This window comes from Suricata suricatta, chromosome 2, assembly GCF_006229205.1.
Source record: "Suricata suricatta isolate VVHF042 chromosome 2, meerkat_22Aug2017_6uvM2_HiC, whole genome shotgun sequence".
NCBI lineage: Eukaryota > Metazoa > Chordata > Mammalia > Carnivora > Herpestidae > Suricata > Suricata suricatta.
The window spans coordinates 56,873,436-56,892,443 of NC_043701.1; the positions used below are offsets into that span (position 1 = coordinate 56,873,436).

Consider the following 19,008-nt stretch of genomic DNA (forward strand, 5'->3'; position numbering starts at 1 on the left):
ATGAGTAAGCAAAAAATGAATATGAGCAGTCCCTTTTGGAGAGAACATGTAATCTGGTGGGTAAGAGGATGTTTGTCCAACAGGTATTCACTGTGACTCTCCTATAGAGTAAGCATGATGATAATCCCTAGAGAAACAATGGTGATGAAGGTACCCACAAGGATATTATCATGTAATGGGAGAGCACAATTGGTGACTAGTAATTATAACTCAGTGTGTGATAACTGTTATGCTCAGGCAAACACAGAGGACTGAGATGCCAACAAGAGGCAGAGCTCACTTCCTACTTTGGAGATCAGAAGAAGCTTCATTCCCAGGTCAAGAGACAAATACCAAGATGTACTTCCCACTCCCTTCTACTCTGATGTTTTGAAAATGCTCCAAACCAAAAGACATTGTTTTTATGGCTCAATGCTGTATCTTCTCACTAAGTGGATTGCAGTTTTCACTGAATTTTCTGAATGAGTAGGTTTTTACACAACTGAGTATTTTCCTACTAATATAGTCTTTAGCTCTCGCTAGCATCATTGATATCATCACAGCCATCTCTCCTACATCTCCCACCTGTTCAAGGAAAAGCTGAAATGTAACTGGAAATGGGTGTCCCTGATTTTCTAACATTTTTCAGGTATCTCTGATAAGCCATAGTTTATTTACACTGGAATGTCTCTCCCTCAATGGCTGTTAGGTTTCAACAGCATGCTGGCTGTTGTGTAGCCCAAGTGATGTTCGTCTAAGTGGTTAAATCCAAGAGCTCTTCCTTCTCTCATTTTTCCCAAGCAGTGAGCTGCTTTGACCTACTTCATCGGCCACATTATCATAACTCTACTTTGCCTTTTAAAAAAACTAGAAATGGAAGCTTGTATTTGTACATTGACACACAGAAAACTCTGCTGGTGTGGGGAAAACAATTTAAGGTCCTATTTCATAGAAGGATATAATCTTAGGACTTTTAACACACGAGAAACTTTAATATCTCCCTGAGGTGGTAACCTGAGAAGACTTTCCTGAGGGTTTTGCTGACAGTGTTTGAGCTCAGCTGATCCTCTTTGGAACTTTGTTATTTTTAGATCATTTGCAAAGGTTGAAAATATTTGGACTAGGGTCTGTTTGGTCCTGATGTGTCTTATCCTTTACTCCTTTGAAGAGTCCAACAGTCCTGGGCCTATGAACTTTAGGGGTATGATCTAAGGGTAACATCATGGTAGTAACAGCAGGTATCGTTGAGTCCCACTGAGTATGGTGGACTAGAGTATACGTGGATGGCCCACTCAACATAATGCTATCTTCACGAGCATCCATCAGGCCCTCCCTGATGGAAAGTTTGTTTAGTCAGTTAGTACATGTAAGTCTATCTAGAATAACGTTTTACATATGGTGTCTACTAGATGTTGTTGTTATTAAGCATCAGATTTAACCCCAGTCACAGAATGCATGAAAAGACACACCAGCATTGGTGAACTATAGCTCGTATGTATCCCAAGAGGGTAAAAAGATGGTAATAAGAGTTCTTATTTTACAGGGATGAATAAGATAAATCTATTTCCATTTTGTATAGGAAATTAAAGATAATAACTGATGAGTGGCAGAGTCTTATTCCTCCCCCAATGGGGCCTATTCTAGACCTGAGGGCTCATATTCCAAGCTAATAAACTTTCCCCCAGTTATTAAACCTTCTCCCAGAAGTGTACTCACACAGAAACCCACCAAAATAGTCGCTTCATCTCACATCCCCAGGGTTACAAAAGAGTAGCTGTGCACTCTGTGCACGATGTTGAGTTTCCGTTCATGTCATCTCTCCATGGTTTTCTCAGTTGAGTTCAGCTAACTGAGCACCACCTCTGCCTGCACACAGGACCCACATCCTTTTACTTAAGCTTTCCCAGAAGGTAAAGCAGAAGAACCAGACACAGTGTTTGGGACTCAGAAGATGGGAAATGTGGGCCCAAAGGTGGAAGCTTCAGTGTTTGGATTTTTCCAACTCTGTCATGTTTTTAAAAATCAGACACTAGTTCTCTGGTCTCAGACCTTTCCCATTGCACAGTTCAGCAAAGAAGGCTGAGTAGATCCTATGTCACTCACTGGGTACTGTTTCCATAGGTGACTGTGTGTCATTGCACTTCTGTCCTGCCCTCTAGTCTTGTGCCAGTGCCATTCTGATTAGACAACAGCTAGGGCCATGGCTGTATACATGAGCCATTCTAGACAGGGAAATATAGTTCATTTTTCTACCCCAGAAATAGTGATTCTTTAATAGTCCTCCCAAAATGGATACTATGATTATCTTGACCCTCTCCAAAGAAAAGAACACAACAATGTTCATTAATGGTCTATTCCAAAGATTCTGTCAAGAACAGCCAGGAAGTTCTTTGTAAAACCTAAAAATATAAATCCAAGACTCTCAGGGTGAATGTGTGTTACACATGTTTCCGTGTCTCATGCCAAGAGATGCTGTGGAAATCTGAGTTCTTCTTTGGGGGTCACAAAGAGGTAAAGGGGTGGAAAGAAATATTTTCCTATGGCAGTTTCACATTAATTTCTTTCCTCTCAACATCTTGGCTGTGTTCTCTGAAGCTAAGTGTCTTGGTTCATGGCAAGCACGTGTGCAGAAATTCTGGGCAAGAGAAAAGGGTGCGGGTAATGAGATGAGGGGCAGGAAAACATTGTTGCTCCCATCTGTGTGGTCAGGAGCCAAAGAAACCAACTTGAGTTGAATAGACTGTCATGTGGTTAATTTGCAAAGAAAAAGAAAGGGTGGAGGGGTGTTGGAGGAGGGATGTGTCAAAGTGTTTTTCATCTTGTGGAAAGAAGAAAGCAAAGGTTGCCTTTCGGATCTCCTCACCCTGTGTAACAGATGGCAAAACCAAGGTAGAGGAGAAGGCACCATGCCTCTGTAGGCCATTTGACTAAAATGGCAAGTGACAAACTACGCATCTCCACCTGAAGACTGAGTAAGCCCACTGTTTCTAAGGAAGAGCAAGAAGCAGAGCCCCATTGCTGGAGCAGAACCATTGACCATCACACCCTCCCTCCCCTTCCCCTGAGGGCTCAGTAACCGCAACAGTAGGACCCTGGCTGTCACAAAGTCTAAACTCTGCTCTGTATTATATTTTATTTATTTTAGTTTCTTCTTAGTAATGAGAGCATGAGACAGAGAGGTAGTGAGCCTGAGGGCTCTGCCACAGCTCAGAGTAGCATTTGGAACACTCCTTCATTCCCTTTCCTGAGTTTCAGAGGAAAAAAAAGGGCAGCCACTTATTAATTCAAGATTGCTATTGGAGGTGAAGTCATGGCCAGAATTACCACTAGTTATCTTCCAAATTACTAAGCTAGTCTTATTTTTTCAAAGATCAGTCACAAGTTTGGGGATCCATGCTTCTGTAACAGATAGATAACATTGTGCAGAAAGTGGGATGGAGGAGGAAGATAAAAGGAGAGGAAGAAAGAATATTATTACCACTAAGAAAGGAAGAAAAACTAGGAGCTTCTAAGAATGAGAAAAAAGAATTGTAGGAAAGAAGGTAAGTATAAAAAAAGGAAAGAAGAAAAAATAGAATTATAATATGATCACTTTGCAAAGTAGCAATTCTTCCTGTCACTTTAGACTTTCAAACAAAGGCAGAATAGCCACTCTATTAGTTTACTGTAATAAAATATTTATGTCTTCAAATAATTTAGTGTCTTCAAATAATACAAATATGTTGACTTGTGGTTCTGGAGATCAGAAGTCCAAAATAGGTCTCAATGGGTTAAGAATCAGGTAGAGCTCTGTTCCTTCCAGAGGCTCAAAGGGAAAATCCACTTTCATTGCCTTTTCCATCTTCTAGAAAATGCCTATATTCCTTCATTTATTTCCATTGCAAATCCAGCAACAGTTGGTAAAGCCTTTCTTACATCACATCTCTCTGACATTGGGAGGACATCTGTGATTACACAAGGACCACCAGGATAATCAGGATAAACTTCCCATTTTAAGGTCAGCTGATAAGCAACCTTTATTCCCTCTTGCCAAGTACAGTGACATATTCGTAGGTTCTAGGCATTAGGACATAGGCATCTTTGGTGGGCCGTTATTCTGCCTACCATAGCCTCTTAAAAATATTGCAAAATGTGGGGTGTCTGGGTGCTTCAGTCAGGTGAGTGTCTGACATTTGATTTCAGCTCAGGTCATAATCCCAGGGTTGTGGGCTGGAGCCCTGCATCAGACTCTATGCTGAATATGAACCCTGATTGAGATTCTCTCTCTCTCTTTCTCTGCCCCTCTCCCTCATTTGTGTGTGCTCTCTCTCTCTAAAAAAACAAACCAAACAAACAAACAAATAAAATAAATATGGCAAAGAGACAGGAGATTGGATAGGTCTTTTAATGTTAAGGTCTTAAGGAATGGGGAAATAAAGCTATTTCTCAAGAAATAATTTGAGGTGGGTGAAATCTCTTTCTTGCATGGTGTTTGAGCTCCTTCTAGTGCTTGCCCTTCCCTCTCAGCATCTACAGAGTCAGGCTGGGCTCATACTGCTATGGGTTCACCAGACTCTCCAGAGCAAATGCAACCTGGGTCTGTCTGATCAGAACATGCTTTCTCTTTTCCTCTCCTGCTAATCAAATTGGCATAATCCACCTCTCGTTCTTTCAAAACTCTCCTTTTTCATATGTTTCCCCCCTCTAGTATGTGAAATAAATTTATGTGTGTAAAATGTTTGCATTCATTTGTCTATAATACTTCTAGAGTGATAGTAGACTTGTTTTTGAATGGGTGTTGGGGAAAATGTGTCTTGGAGTTGCCACTAATCCCACCACATGAATGTGTCATGCATATACCCAGCCTGGTTTAAAAGTTCAGGGCCATTTGTGTCCAGAAGATAGTTTGGTATGTCTCTATACAGAAAATATTTAAGCATCTTATGAGAGTAGCAATTTATAAAACATTCAACCCTGGTAGAATTGTAAGAAGAGATACAATTTTATCCTAATATCTGAGAAAACTTCTACACAGCAGTATGAGAGCCTTGGTGATGCATTTTTTATTTTTCCTAACTGCTGCTTGGAGTGGAAGTATGTACCCTTTTATTTTTTAACCTTTTCAACTTCCTTATCAAATGATGAATGTAGCAGTCCTGGTACTACAAAATCAAGATGGAAAAGAAGGTACTTTGATATTCTGGCCTTCTAAGGATCATTGATACTACAATGTTCAAGGTGAACAACCATGTTTTCTTTAGGTACACAGCATATTAAGAATATCATCAGTTATAAGGGCTTACTACAGCAGATAGTCTCCCATAAATAGAGGCAAGTGCAAGAAGAATCTCATAATCTTGGGAACAAATTTGAAAATGAATAGCCCAGGGTCGGGGGATAGATGGTGAGTCATGTGCCTTTTTCCCCACTCATCTCCTCTGTTGGTTGAGAATCCATGGATAACAGGCAGAGGAGAGGCAAAAGATCTGGACAGTCTGTTCAGCTCTGGGCTGGCATTCTTTCTCAGAGCTTTTAAGCCCACTATTCGGAGAACAAGTCCTATAAGATGAAGGCAAAATTGAGCCATGTGGAAGAATGGCAAGCAAGACAAATCGAAAAAGCTTTATAAGCAGACAACATGCTACTGTCACAGGATGAAAGAGTCATGGTGAAATATCATATTTAGGTGAGATATGAGTGGGGTGAATTTCCCTGAAAAAGGCTGAAAATAGGGTTCAAGAAATCTTCATGCAAAAGCCACAATTTGAGGGATATCTGGATTGGGTGGCCTAATGCCTTCATATGAAATAGGCTATGTGAGACTCTTGTGTTTTTTTAAATCAAGATTGTACTGCCATTGGGCAACTGGGTGGTTCAATTGGTTAAGCATCTGACTTTGGCTCAGGTCATGATCTAGCAGTTTGTGAGTTCAAGCCCTGCATCAAGCTCTGTGCTGGCAGTGTAGAGCCTACTTGGGGTTCTCTCTGCCCCTCCATCACTTGCTCTCTCTCTCTCTCTCTCCCTCAAAATAAATACATAAATTTAAAAAAATAAAACATTGTACTTCCAACTCCTAGTAGATGAATTGAAGACAAAGGAATAAATATCGAGTAACTGGACTAGTCACACACAGTTGGTCAATGTTCATTTCTCTTCTAGGGAAACATTCTGAATATCAGAGTGCATACTGGAAAATATCATGCTTGATTAACCATAAAACCATGGCAGCAAAAAGTTTAAGGAAAAAAATCAAGAGAAAGAAGACTAGTTGCTCATGGACACACCCTCAGTTCCATAATGATTAACCCACTAAGTTTTGAAGAATTTTCTAAGTCAACCTCAGACACAAACCTGCCAGAAGGTGGGCATTGACACAGACTGAACTTGAGCATATGGTCTCTTAGTAGCATGCTCAGCTTTGGGAACGTGTAAGAAAATAGGCCCTGATAATTAAAACAGCACATTTGTTTATAAAGCATAACTTGATCTGGGCATATTGCTAGAAATTTTAGCCAGCACAATGCTTCTTTCAGGACTAATTATCGATCTGAACTTGAAATATATTCTAAATGATTTCTCTCACTAAGTCGGTAGAGTAAATGCTTTGTTGGGTGACGCACAGGTTCAAAGTTCTCTTGGATCATTCTGAATTGTGTAGGTGGAAATCTGGATACTCTTGTCTCCCATGGTAACACTTCTATGGATGAAAACCATGGTCTCAATGGATTTAAGGTTTTGGAGGCATTTTGTGACCCTATCTGAATGATCAATATCCTCCTACACAAGACTACCCAGATAGGTAGGGTTACTCTTCAGTAGCCAAGGAATTTGCCTTTCAAAAGAATCTACTTGGACCAGTAGAAAAAATGATGAATCCTTTTTTCAAGATCATATGGTTTTGCCAATTGTCTGTCTTCTCATCTTTTGCCATTTATTTTCAATGCTAATTGTATACACATGGAGGAATTTCATGTAGAAGTCTGGTCTGAAGGGAATGTCTTCAAATGTGTATCTATGAGTTACCACTGGAAAGCACTGCAAAAGGCATCAGCTTGCTCTTGTATGATGACATTATAAATGGTAATAGGCAGGAGAGCCTCAGAATAAAATGTCCACAAAGAGGAAAGTAGGCAGGAGTTCATCTCCCAGGAACTAGTAGTCATGCTTCGGAAAAGTCCCATGAGGCCTGTGAGAAGACACATTTCCTTATTTATTCGAAATCCTTGATTCTAGAAATGTACTAGAGCTTACAGCATAAATGACTCAAATCACTCCAATAGAAAAAGAACACAAAAGGAAAACTAGCCATGAATCACAGTTTGAAAGATGAACACTTGTAATTTAACTTTCAATTACGACTTGGGACATCATGACATGGTTTTAAGAAACGTATGCCTAACAGTCGTGACTTGTGACCATACCAGGATCATGTGATCCTCCGATCCCTTGTTCTATACCTTGGGTTTGGGTGATTGGTAGCTTGAGACACGATTGATCCTGGATCATACATACAGTTTAGTTACCCCCTTCTGGACAGAAAATGTTTTCTATGCTTTAAATTCTGACAAAAATTTAAATATGTAAATGGAAATACTTAATATTAAGGCATGACATATTCTTCAGTGAGTGCTGAGATTATACTCTGTCATTATTTAAACGTTATTTAATACCTACTCATTTGACATTCATTTAAAAACCTATTAAATTTGTAGTTGGGTCAAAATAAGGTACTGATTAAAGAACCACTCTTCACTCCCTAATGCAGATAGATACATATGCTCCAAAATGCATTAATGAATATTGGTTTTCTGCCACATATCATGAAATGATCAGAGAAATACAGCATAAAACAAATATTTACCCCCACGGGGAGAGTGAAGCTCAGTTTTATAATGGACGTCAGCAAAGTCCACGGTTTAAATTACAGATTAACAAAGGGTTCATGAGCTCAAAATTAAGTTATTCTGTTTAAAATCAATCACTGAAACTGTCATTCTGCTTACTGCTTTGACTTCCTAGCAAAGTTTAAATGAGGACTTTATGTGCAAGTAGAAAATGGCAAGAGATCTGCTCTTTTTCAGACCTGTGTGGGCTGGAGGGGTAAACGTTTGGGCTATTAATGTAATTAGAATGAGAGATGTTTTTTTCCAGAAAAAGAAATCTTTACAAACCCCCCCCACAAATCCACAACTCATCTATTACCTTGGTGGAGTGGGGGGAAATGGTAAGGAGTAAAACGTGGGGTACATTTAGAAAGCACTAGATGCATTGATACCCTCGCCATTCTGGAGGCACCAGACAGGAAATCTGGAATTACTCTAACTTTTCTTTGCAGAGGCAGGCACCAGAACTGGGGGAGAAGGATCCAGAAAGAGTTGCTTTTGCTTGCAAAGTACATTCAGATTGTGGTTTTGAGAAAGAGCGTTTTTCATCATTCAGCTTCGTGCTGGGTCACCACTCCAGTCCTCACCAGCTCCCCAATGGCCTCGTCATCGTATCTGAGCACCTCCTTCAGGATGCGCGTTGTGTGCTGCCCAAGCAGGGGAGGTGGCCTGGCCTCCGACATCTCGAACTTACTGTATCTCACAGCTGGGCCTGTCAGAAGAGGAGGAAAGCAGGAAACCTGTTAATGACTAACCCTAGGAAATTAATTACCCAAGCAGCCTGGGGTGTTTTCAGTGAATGCCAAGAATATCACTGCCGGTGACAACGTTGTAGGTACACCATCATTTTGGAAAGAAATGTGTTTTCACATGAGGCTTTTCTTGCCTCAGTTTTGCTCAACTGTGCAGTGGTCTCTGACTTGCCCCCCACCAGTCAGGGGCGGCATGTACACACCCGGTGGGTGCCATATAGCTCAGACGTGGCCAGTCCCATCACAAAGACGCTCACGGGTCCGTCACTCAACTAGGTAGACTCTTTAGATCCAAAAGAACAATGACACAGGTACATGGTATCTCTCTGAAGCCAGAAACCTGACCCCAGGTGAAGGGGATCTAGCAGTTTATTACTCAGTGTCAAAGTCAACAGACTGCAGATCAACTAAACTTCCGCCAGATTTTAGTGAAGCCTTTTGGGGGTAGAAGCATCATTGTCAGGGAGATTTGAGTTTGCACATCAGTTCTCCTACTTTGTAGCAGAGCAGTCTTGGACAAATTACTTAACTTCTCTGAGCCTCATGTTCTGCAACTAAACTGGGTATGATAATGTAAGAATTTAAATGAGAGAACTCAAGGGCGCCCGGGTGGCTCAGTTGGTTGAGTGTCAGACTCTTGATTTCTGCTAGGGCCATGGTCTGTGGTTTGTGTGTTGGAGCCCCCTGTCGGGCTCCACACTGACAGCATGGAGCTTAGTTGGGATTCTCTCTCTCTCTCTCTCTCTCTCTCTGTTCTTCCCCCACTTGTGCATGCTTTCTCTCTCAAAATAAATTTAAAAACTTTAAAAAAATTATTAAATGAGATAATGGACAAGAGGCACTCACTAAGCATTCCCTAATCCATGACAAGGCACGAGACTGGCTAGCTGATATGATGAAAAAGCTGCCACTGAGTCTCTCTTGACATGGGCAGGGTGCGGGGAAGAGGACATTTACTGCCCGCTGTTTGCTGAGCAGTGAGCCACTCTAAAAAGGGTAATAAGCGATACTTTCTACCACTATTGGAAATGGATTTTATTATCTTCCTTCTTCATGTCAGGACACAAAAGCCAAAAAGTTCAAGTTTTGTCAAGGTCACATGGCTGATAACTAACAGCACTAGGATGCAAATCCATGTCCAGTTGAACTGTCTCTCGCATGGAGAGCTGTGCACTTTCTGTAACCTCACAGCCGGGTCCTTCTTTCCATTCTTCCACGACCAAGCTGGCCGGGCGCTGGGCGTATGTTGTTTCAGCAGATTTTGTACCTCTGCTGACTGACTCAGTACATGGTATTTATGTTGGCTGTCTTTCACATCTCATTCGATTAGGCTTCAGGAAAACAAATTAGATAGTCACAAGAAGACTACAAAACAGTACATTTCTATCTCAAAAAATTTTCCAGCCTGCTCCCGATTTGGGGAGCACAGAGGAAGAACACACAAAACCAAACATGTGGGTAACAGACTGTCAGTAAAGCAGCAAATGCACTTCAAGCTCTTCGGTGAACCCCATTAATGAAAGGTACCTTTGTAGAAGCCAATGTTGATGATAAAGAGGACACAGACCTTCCCAGACTGTCAAGTCACACTTTTAAAAAAATGTTTTATTTATTTTTGACTGAGCACAGGCAGGGAAGGGATGAGGAGGGGGCAGACAAAGGATTTGAAGTAGGCTCTGCACTGACGGCAGTAAGCCTGATGTAGGGCTTGAACTCAGGAACTATGAGATCATGACCTGAGCCAAAGTCAGATGCTCAACTGACTGAGCCATGCTGACACCCCAAGCCACACTTTTGTGTCAACACACACCATCCACTATGGACAAGTGGCAACTTTCAATTGATGGTCAGAATTTTCCTCCTGAAGCTCAATGGAATTCATTTCTTCTCCTTACACTTCTTTTTGTTGTTTTAAATTGTATTTACTTTTTTTTAAATTGAAGTTACATTAGCTTCAGGTGTATTACACAGCTATTGGACTAGTCCACCCACTATGATGCGTGCGCCACACTTGTAGCCGCCATCTGACAGTGTTCCCTGTGCTGTGCCTTTCATTCCTGCCTCTTCGTTCTGTAACTGGAGGCCCATACCTCCCAGTCTCCTTCACCCATTTTGCCCACCTGTCCCCCTTCCCTCTGGAAACCACCAGTTTGTTTTCTGTCCTTAAGAGTCTGTCTCTGCTTTTTGTTTGTTTATCCATTGGTTTTGGTTTTAGGTTCCACATAGAAGCTCACGCTTCCTTTTAAATGCCCCAGGGCAGGCTTTTTTTTTTTCCCACTGGTTGGTCCCTCTTCAGTCAAGGAGCACATGTGGGAAGGCAGGGACCGCTACACTCCTGAGAAGGCTGATAATTTGACGTTTCAGGGATGTGATCCTCTGAGTCCATTCCATTCTGACATTAATTAACAAACAGTTTTAATCGAAAACTTGTCTTTTGAAAGAAGGATGCCGCTGAGGATATAAAGACTGAGGTCAATGTCATGTGACTCCTTTCTAACTAAATTCCTGGAGCGTGACTACCAGCTGGAAAACAGTCACTTGACTACACCGAGGATCTGGGCTGGAACTCACTGCTGGGACTACTGCTGGTGGTCATAGCACAGTAGCTGCAAATATTTCCTGAGAACCTGCAATGCATCAGCCACCATGCCATCCTGTTAGACAGACTCCACAACAATCCCGAGTGGACACTGAAGGTAAAAGAAGCTTAAGGTATGGGGTTAGAGTTCAGGTCAGGGAATGAGAATAAGCTGCCCACCATTATCCATATAGGAAGGGAGTCAGTTCCCAAGTTTGGGTCTATTGGGCTCAAGAACTTGGGTTTTTAAACAAAATAATAATTTGTCAGGTGAAATCCGCATAACATGAAATGAACCATTTGAAAGTGAACAGTTCAGGGCCACCTGGGTGGCTCAGTCAGCTCAGCATCTGACTTCAGCTCAGGTCATGATTTCACGGTTCATGGGTTCAAGCCCCATGTCAGGCACTGAGCTCACAGCTCAGAGCCTGGAGCCTGCTTTAGATTCTGCGTCTCCCTCTCTCCCTCTGTCCCTCCCATGCTTGTGCTCTGTCCTTCTCTCTCTCTCTCTCTCTCTCTCTCTCTCTCTCTCTCTCTCTCTCTCAAAAATAAATAAACATTTAGAAAAATAATAAAGCAAAAATAAAAGTGAACAGTTCAGGGGTGCCTAGATGGCTCAGTAGGTTTAGCATCTGATTCTTGGTTTCAACTCAGGTCATGATCTCACATTTCATGAGTCTGAGCCCCACAGTGGGCCCTGTGCTGACAGTATGCAGTGTGCTTGGGATTCTCTTTCTCTCCCTCTCTCTCTGCCCCCTCTTCTGCCCCTCTCTTTGTCTCTCTTGAAATGAATAAATAAACTTAAAAACAGTTTTTTAAGCCAACAGTTCAGTGGCATTTAGTACATTTGCAATGCTGTGCAATGATCACCTCTGTTTATAAGTTGCAAGAAGTTTCCATCACTCCAAAGTTAAACCCTCTGTGCCTGATGCCTGCCGTTTCCCTCAACACTGCCCCCCTCCAAACCCCTGGCAACCACTAACTTATTTCTGTCTCTGAACTGATCTCTTCTGGATATTCCATATAAATGGAATCATACAATATGTGACCTTTTGTGTCTGGTTTCTTTCACTTTGCATAATGTTTTTGAGACTCATCTATTTTGCCGCACGCATCAGTACTAAGATCCTGGACTTTGCACTTCTGTGCAGCAATGGTGTAAGGGAATTCTTCAGGTCCAGCCATACTAAAGGGCAGTTCAATATGTGTTACTCCCACTAAACACTATTCTTTCTTGGTAGCTTCCAGATATACACTAATGACTATGCTACCAGTTTGGAATAAAGGGTATTTAAGAATTTGCACAACAAGTCTTAAAGAATTTAGAATGATATTACTACATAGTATTTGCTAGAATGCTATTATTAAAGCACTAGAATGGTATTGCCTGGATTTTAGAATGGCTATCATAGACACCTAGAAGATAGTGTATATTTGGAAAACTTATGCTTTTGTTAAGGAAGACATATCACAATTTAATAAATTGTATATGCTTTTCCATAAGTCTCATCATAGACCAGGTATTTTGCATATGGGTGAGTTCAGAAAGATTCTGAAGCTTGCATTTGTTCATGTAATTTAAGATCAAAATATAGTGTATATGTATCTACTGTACTGGCAATTTTCAAATTGTAATTTTTATACATTTTTAAAATAAATTATTGTTTTGCCATGTGGTTTATTAAAAAACAAAAATTTATAGTCATATATATTTATGCAATGAGACAAAACACACACATATGATATATGTGTGTGTATATATATATATATATGCTGATGGGACAAATAAAAGTGTTATCCAGATCCCAGAGAAAACTCAGTTCTCATAAGTCAGTTGAAATCTCCTGTTCTTACAATACTGTGCAATAATCCAATGTACCAGGGACATTCCTTTCAGTGTAGACTGCACAACAAGAATAAAGGTCTCTTAAAATACATTTGTCTCAAGAAGCAGAAAATGCTTGACATAATTATTTACATCTAAGGTCCAGAAAGAATGAATAATTTGATCTTCCATTAAGAAAAGATGAGCAGATAAGTCACATGTTCTTAAATTTCTTTTTGGCAAAGTAACATCTATGTTCACATATGCTTTCAAACACTTACAAGCTGTGTGACCTTGAGAATTCTTAAAGTCCCTGAGCCTCAGTCTACACATTTTTCAAATGAGGTTGACAGTACCTATGGAGGGTTAATTTGAGCATTTGAGTAATAGAACATGGGAAATATTCAATGTCAGTAATAATCAAAGAAATACATGTGAAGATAACAAAATAAGGTAAAATTTTGTTTGTAAAATAGGCAAATCTTGTGGCTTATTTTGGTTTGTTTTTAAGAGGTCAGTGACTGGTAGGAGTGTAAATTGGCACAATCCTTCTGGAAGGAAATGTGTCAACTCAATATGACAAGTTTCTTGGATGGAAAAATCTTGCTTTAAAAATTATCTTCTACGGATATAATCAGGAATGTTGAAAATTCTATAGGCAAGGATCTATACAAATTTCCAAATATATTTTATATTCTTAATACCTATTTCCTCCCATATAGCTTTCTAACTTACAGGCTGTGAGGGCATTTTGTGTGGAATTCTGTACATATTTTTTTTTTAACTTTTGGCTTCCAAAAGTTACCTTGTTTGGACCAAGTGTTTAAAAACCCATTGCCTCACATACTGCTCCCATAGGTCTCTCTCCAACCCCTTCCTTCCAGTTGAAGAGGTCATATAGTCACAATATACCAAAATTTTGGAAAATATGTCCAAAGCTTGGGCACTGGTTAAATAAATTATAGTGCCTCCAAATGATAGTAATCTGTACAGTAATCTCAAGTTTTATTTTGGGGGGCTTTCAACACAAATATTATCTTCACTGTCTCCTGAAATATCACTGACATAAGAGTTTAAAAGGTGAATATAAAACTTCATGAGTAAAGAAAATGAGTGCTAGCACTGCCAGTGAATAAGATATTTCAACAAAGAATGACATGGATAGGATAATGTTGATGTGTAAAAAAGAGCGAGAGAAAGCTGAAACCCAGAATATTTTACAAGAACACTGAAAGGAAATGGGTGTTCATTGGCCCATTTCACCCCCCAGGAGGTTCTGACCTTAAAATCCATGGTGAGGAGAAAGACAGGCCTTTATTTTTTTTTATTTTTTAAATATGTAATTATTTTTGATAGAGTAAGAGAGATAGAGAGAGCACAAGCAGCGGGGGGGCAGAGAGAGGGGGAGACGCAGAATCCAAAGCAGACTTCAGGCTCTGAGCTCCAAGCTGTCAGCACAGAACCTGACACAGGATTTGAACCTATGAACTGTGAGATCATGACCTGAGCCAAAGTCTGACACTTAACTGACTGAGCCACCCAGGCGCCCCTAGACAGGTCCCAAAATAGTAGAACTGAAAAGCAGAAGTAGAACTGAAAGCAGAAGGATTGAAAGTGTTAGTTCAGACTAACTTACTAGTTTGTACTAGCAACTAGAAGAAAAATGAAGCTTGCTCTCAAGTTTCTAAATGAAAACTATATTCAACCTAGAATTGCATATCCAAACAAATGATTAATCAAGAGTGAAAACATTTTGAAACTTTCAAAGATTAAGTAAGTTTACTAAATAATTTGTTAATGTTGAATCCAGTAAAACATGGGAGTAAGTTATAGAACATTTTGGTACCCAGTGAGAACCAAGCAGGGAGCACAGGGAAGGAAGGTCTCAGGATGACAACTCAGGCCAAGACAGTTAATAGGCTAGAAATAGAAGAGGACAGAGGCCTCCCAAAGGAGAGTCCCAGAAAGCAAAAAGAGCATTAACCATATAATTAGAATAACTTAAAGATTGGAAAAATGTAATAATGAGATAAAATTAGGGACACCTGTGTGGCTCAGTCACTTAAGAGTCCCACTCTTGGTTTCAGCTCAGGCTATGATCTCATGGTCTCATGAGTTCAAGCCCTGTGTCAGGCTCTGCACTGTTAGCACAGAATCTGGTTGGGATTCTCTCTCTCTCTCTTTCTGCCCCTCCCCAACTTGCTTCCTGTCTCTCTCAAAATAAATAAATAAACTTTTAAAAAATTTAAAAAAGATAAAATTACATTATGTAAGAAAACAATAATTAGAAACTCTAGAAAAAAACAAAATTTGTGTAAGAAATAAAAGATCCAACTATAAAACAAATTATAATGTGGCACAATTTTAAGTAACTGATTTAAGTAACATGATTTAAGTAACAAAATCTTGTTGACCTTGATGCCAAGAACATCTACATAGTTCGTATAACCTGTGCATCCTCCGTAACAGCACAAGGCACATTGTATTACCCTGTCTATTTAGTTGTCTGTATCTCCTGGAGGCCAGGAACATGCCAATTGTGTTTGCTAATGTGTCCTCCATGCTTTTTATGGTCCTACAAAATGAAGGTAATGGCAAACACCTGTAATGATTGTAGATTGTGGTTTTTAATTTTTTTTTAATTTTTTTTTGAAAGAGAGAGAACACAAGTAGGGGAGGGGCAGAAAGAGAGGGGAACAGAGGATCCTACGAAGGTTCCATGCTGACAGCAACAAACCTGATGTGGGGCTCGAACTCAAGAACCATGAGATTGAACTCACGAACTGTGAGACCTGAGCCAAGTTGGACATTCAACCGACTGAGCCACCTGATGGCCCTCTAGATTGTGTTTTTTATTTTCATTATCTCATTGGAATTTTCAATTTATAAAATAGAGACCCCTATAACTCTCATTTATGGATCAGAAAACTGAGGTCCTTCATAGGGCTAGTTTATCTAAGGTTAAGCAGCTAAATAAATAATAGAATGAAGATAAGATCTGTATATCAAATTCCATGGTGCATGTCTGTCATTCGACATAAATTGTTGAACTAATGATTGCTAATCATTAAAGATATTTGAATAAATACCATTTTAATTAATTAACTTATCCACAATTAAGTCTAAATATAATTTTCTAGTAGGTATCCCTGTGTCAAGATCTTGGCTGTCTGACCTAGATATATTTTAGCAAACAAAACATACCCAAGTCCTACTCCCATGAAATTTATATTCTGATCTGGGAGACAGAGAGTAAACAAGCAAATAAACACATAGTTAAACTTTCATAGAAATTATAAAATTGCTTAAAATCTAGCTGGAAAGAAGAAAATATTATAAGCAGAGTGGGAAGAGGCCAGGATAGCAGGAAAGGACTGTTCTAGATGGAATGTGTGATAAGGCCAAACTGATTAGATGATCCTTAGAGTGAGACCTAAACTGAGCTATCCATACAATTATAGGAGAAAAGGAGAGTCTAGGCAGTGTGAACAGGTTTGATGTTCGAGAAACTAAAATAAAGATCCAGTGTGGCTAGAACCGAATTTGGTAGGAAAGGGGAGGTTCTGTATGAAGTTGGAGGGAGAGGAAGAGCAGAGGGTTTAGAAGTTATAGTACTGAAGCTGGATCTGAGTTCCATGGGAAGCCATTGGAGCTTTGAGAGCAAGGATACAACACTCGGGTTGCCAGGCAGAGAGTGAGATGAGATGTGTTTGGAACTTGCTGTAGGGCAGGCCAGAAAAGATGGTGGTGGCCTGGACTGGGATGGTGCCTGGAGAATTTGAGAAAAGTGGGTGCGTTCGAGGGATATGCTGGTGATAGGAATGGGAAGGCTTGCCGATTGATGGATTATACGGGTCCAGGGTAGCTGGGGAGGCAAAGAGAAGAAGCAATGGAGAATCCTGTGTTTCTGGGTTGAACAATTGGTGGGACCATTTGCCAGAAGGGGAAGACTGAATGGATTGTGTATGCACAAGTTTGGGTGGAAGCAGAAGTCAGATTCCCTTTTGGACGCGCTGTTTGAGGTGTCTACGAGATAGCCAAGGGGAGGGGTGAGTGAGCCTTTAGCTATGCACGTCTGGAATTCAGAGAAGATTGGGGCCAGGATATGCATACATTTAAGGAGTCACTCACCATTTAAATGTCCATGTTCCAAACCACTATATGTTCATGGCAACTGTATTTATTCCAACATTCTTGGTGCTGTGGTTTTAATGTTTGGGCAGACTTTTCTTTACTATCTAAGCTCTACATCAATATCTATCCCATCAAAATGTGTTGTGTTCCCAGGAAGCAAATTAAATGAATAAAAAGCTAACTTCTATAGCCGATAAATTTGGAGACAGATGCATTTCTTTAAAAGGGATTTTATATTCTTGGCCTTAAACAGACACATTTCCATGGACTTGATAGCAGAAAACAGGGCATTTTTATTTTTGAAGGAACTGTGAATGTTGTTCCCCACAGAAACAGGTAGGGGTGGGGTTGGGGGGAAACTGAGTCATAGGCTCCTAGGGATAAACTAAGGTGGGAAATTTTTTCCTTTGCCTTAATAGAGGTGGATCAAACTGAAAAACACAGAAACAAATGGCCACCACAGCAATTTCGGGCACATGACTGGGGACCAAATCTGGAACCCCAGGTGCTGCCCTTTTGAGGAGACCACCCAGTCTAATGATCAGTGGTCAAGGCCCCGGGTGTCCTTATGCCCCCTCACCAGGAAGGGGGCTGCATGGCCCAGCTTATAGTCTGTACCCACCTCTAAGTGAGGACTGTGTGTGTGTGTCCCCTCAGGGATCGTCTATACGATTTCTAGGAAAGTGGCAATGACTTGTGCTTCAACTTCAGTGCATGCCCATTCCTGAGAGGCTGCACTGATAAATTTCATGGACTCTAGAGTTCAAGAGCTGGAGGCCAATGACACCATGCAGCGGGGGAGGAGTCCCCTCACAGCATGCACGCCATACACAGTGATGTCTGAAACTACTACTTACTAAGTAGTGCTGCTACTTAGTACTGCTCTAAACCAGGCCCAGAGCTGTGTACTTTCTAGTTGTTTTCTAAGTTGATCCTTACAATAACCATAGGCAGTTTTTTATATTTATGAATGCATTCCCTTCCTAAATTGCTGAAGAGGAACATGTTGCCAAGAAAGGTTGTGAAATGCGTGTAAGAGCAGATAGCAGGTGTGCGGATAGACCGGCTGACTTCAGAGCCACGGTTTTTGAGACATGATATGGCAAGACGACCAAGAGTGTGGGTTCTGGAAGCAGAGTGTCCAGCTTCATATCCCGGCTCTGCCATTTACTAACTCTGTCTCCTCAAGTAGTTATCTAATCAGCCTGTGCCTCAGTTTCCTTCTCTGGAAAATGGGGATGATAATATCACCGACCATATCAAGCTGTGAAGACTTAAAGAAAAATTTCTTCGAAAAGTACTAGAAACATAGTAAGCACTTAATACATACCAGCGGCTCTCATTTTCTTTCCTTCTCTACTCCAGAGCCTGCCTTAACAATCTAGATTCCTGAGCAGAACCCAGCCACCTCCTACTTCAGACCTCCCAGAACACTGACAAGTCAGCTGCATTTTATTTTATTTTTAAATGTTTATTTATTTGTGTGAGAGAGAGAGAGAGAGAGACAGAATGCAAGGGGGGGAGGGGCAGAGAGAGGGTGACACAGAGTCTGATGTAGGCCCCAGGTTCTGAGCTGTCAGCACAGAGCCTGACACTAAGCTGGAGCTCACAGACCATGAGATCATGACCTGAGCCGAAGTCGGGCCCTTAACTGACTGAGTGAGCCACCCAGGCGCCCCAAGTTAGCTTCATTTTGAACTCATGACAGCAAGTTGGAGATAAAAGTGTTAACTTTATGTGTCTGTAGGCCATTTGGATGTCTTCTTTGGAGAAGTGTCTGTTCATATCTTCTGCCCATTTCTTCACTGGATTATTTGTTTTGTGATTGTGAAGTTTGGTGAGTTCCTTGTACATTTTCGATATTAGCCCTTTATCTGA

The 19,008-nt window shown here is 40.7% G+C and overlaps 1 protein-coding gene and 1 long non-coding RNA gene across 3 annotated transcripts in view; one reads left to right on the forward strand and one right to left on the reverse strand.

Annotated features, from left to right (window-relative positions):
* Positions 1-6,851: 6,851 nt before the first annotated feature.
* Positions 6,852-19,008, reverse strand: part of SUGCT (succinyl-CoA:glutarate-CoA transferase) — a 749,888-nt gene continuing 737,731 nt past the window's right edge. Inside the window, exons 14-15 of one of the 2 annotated variants that reach the window (XM_029926667.1) lie at positions 8,429-8,553; positions 6,852-7,144 (exon numbers count right to left, since the gene is read on the reverse strand). In XM_029926667.1, coding sequence (XP_029782527.1) covers positions 7,118-7,144; positions 8,429-8,553 — 152 coding nt within the window. In that variant the 3' untranslated portion in view covers positions 6,852-7,117. The other variant, XM_029926657.1, reaches the window with a different exon arrangement.
* The window catches only part of LOC115281287, a 47,619-nt gene continuing 39,787 nt past the window's right edge, over positions 11,177-19,008 (forward strand). The window contains exon 1 of the long non-coding RNA XR_003904202.1: positions 11,177-11,289. This is a non-coding gene — a long non-coding RNA (uncharacterized LOC115281287). The remainder of the gene's footprint in view (positions 11,290-19,008) is intronic.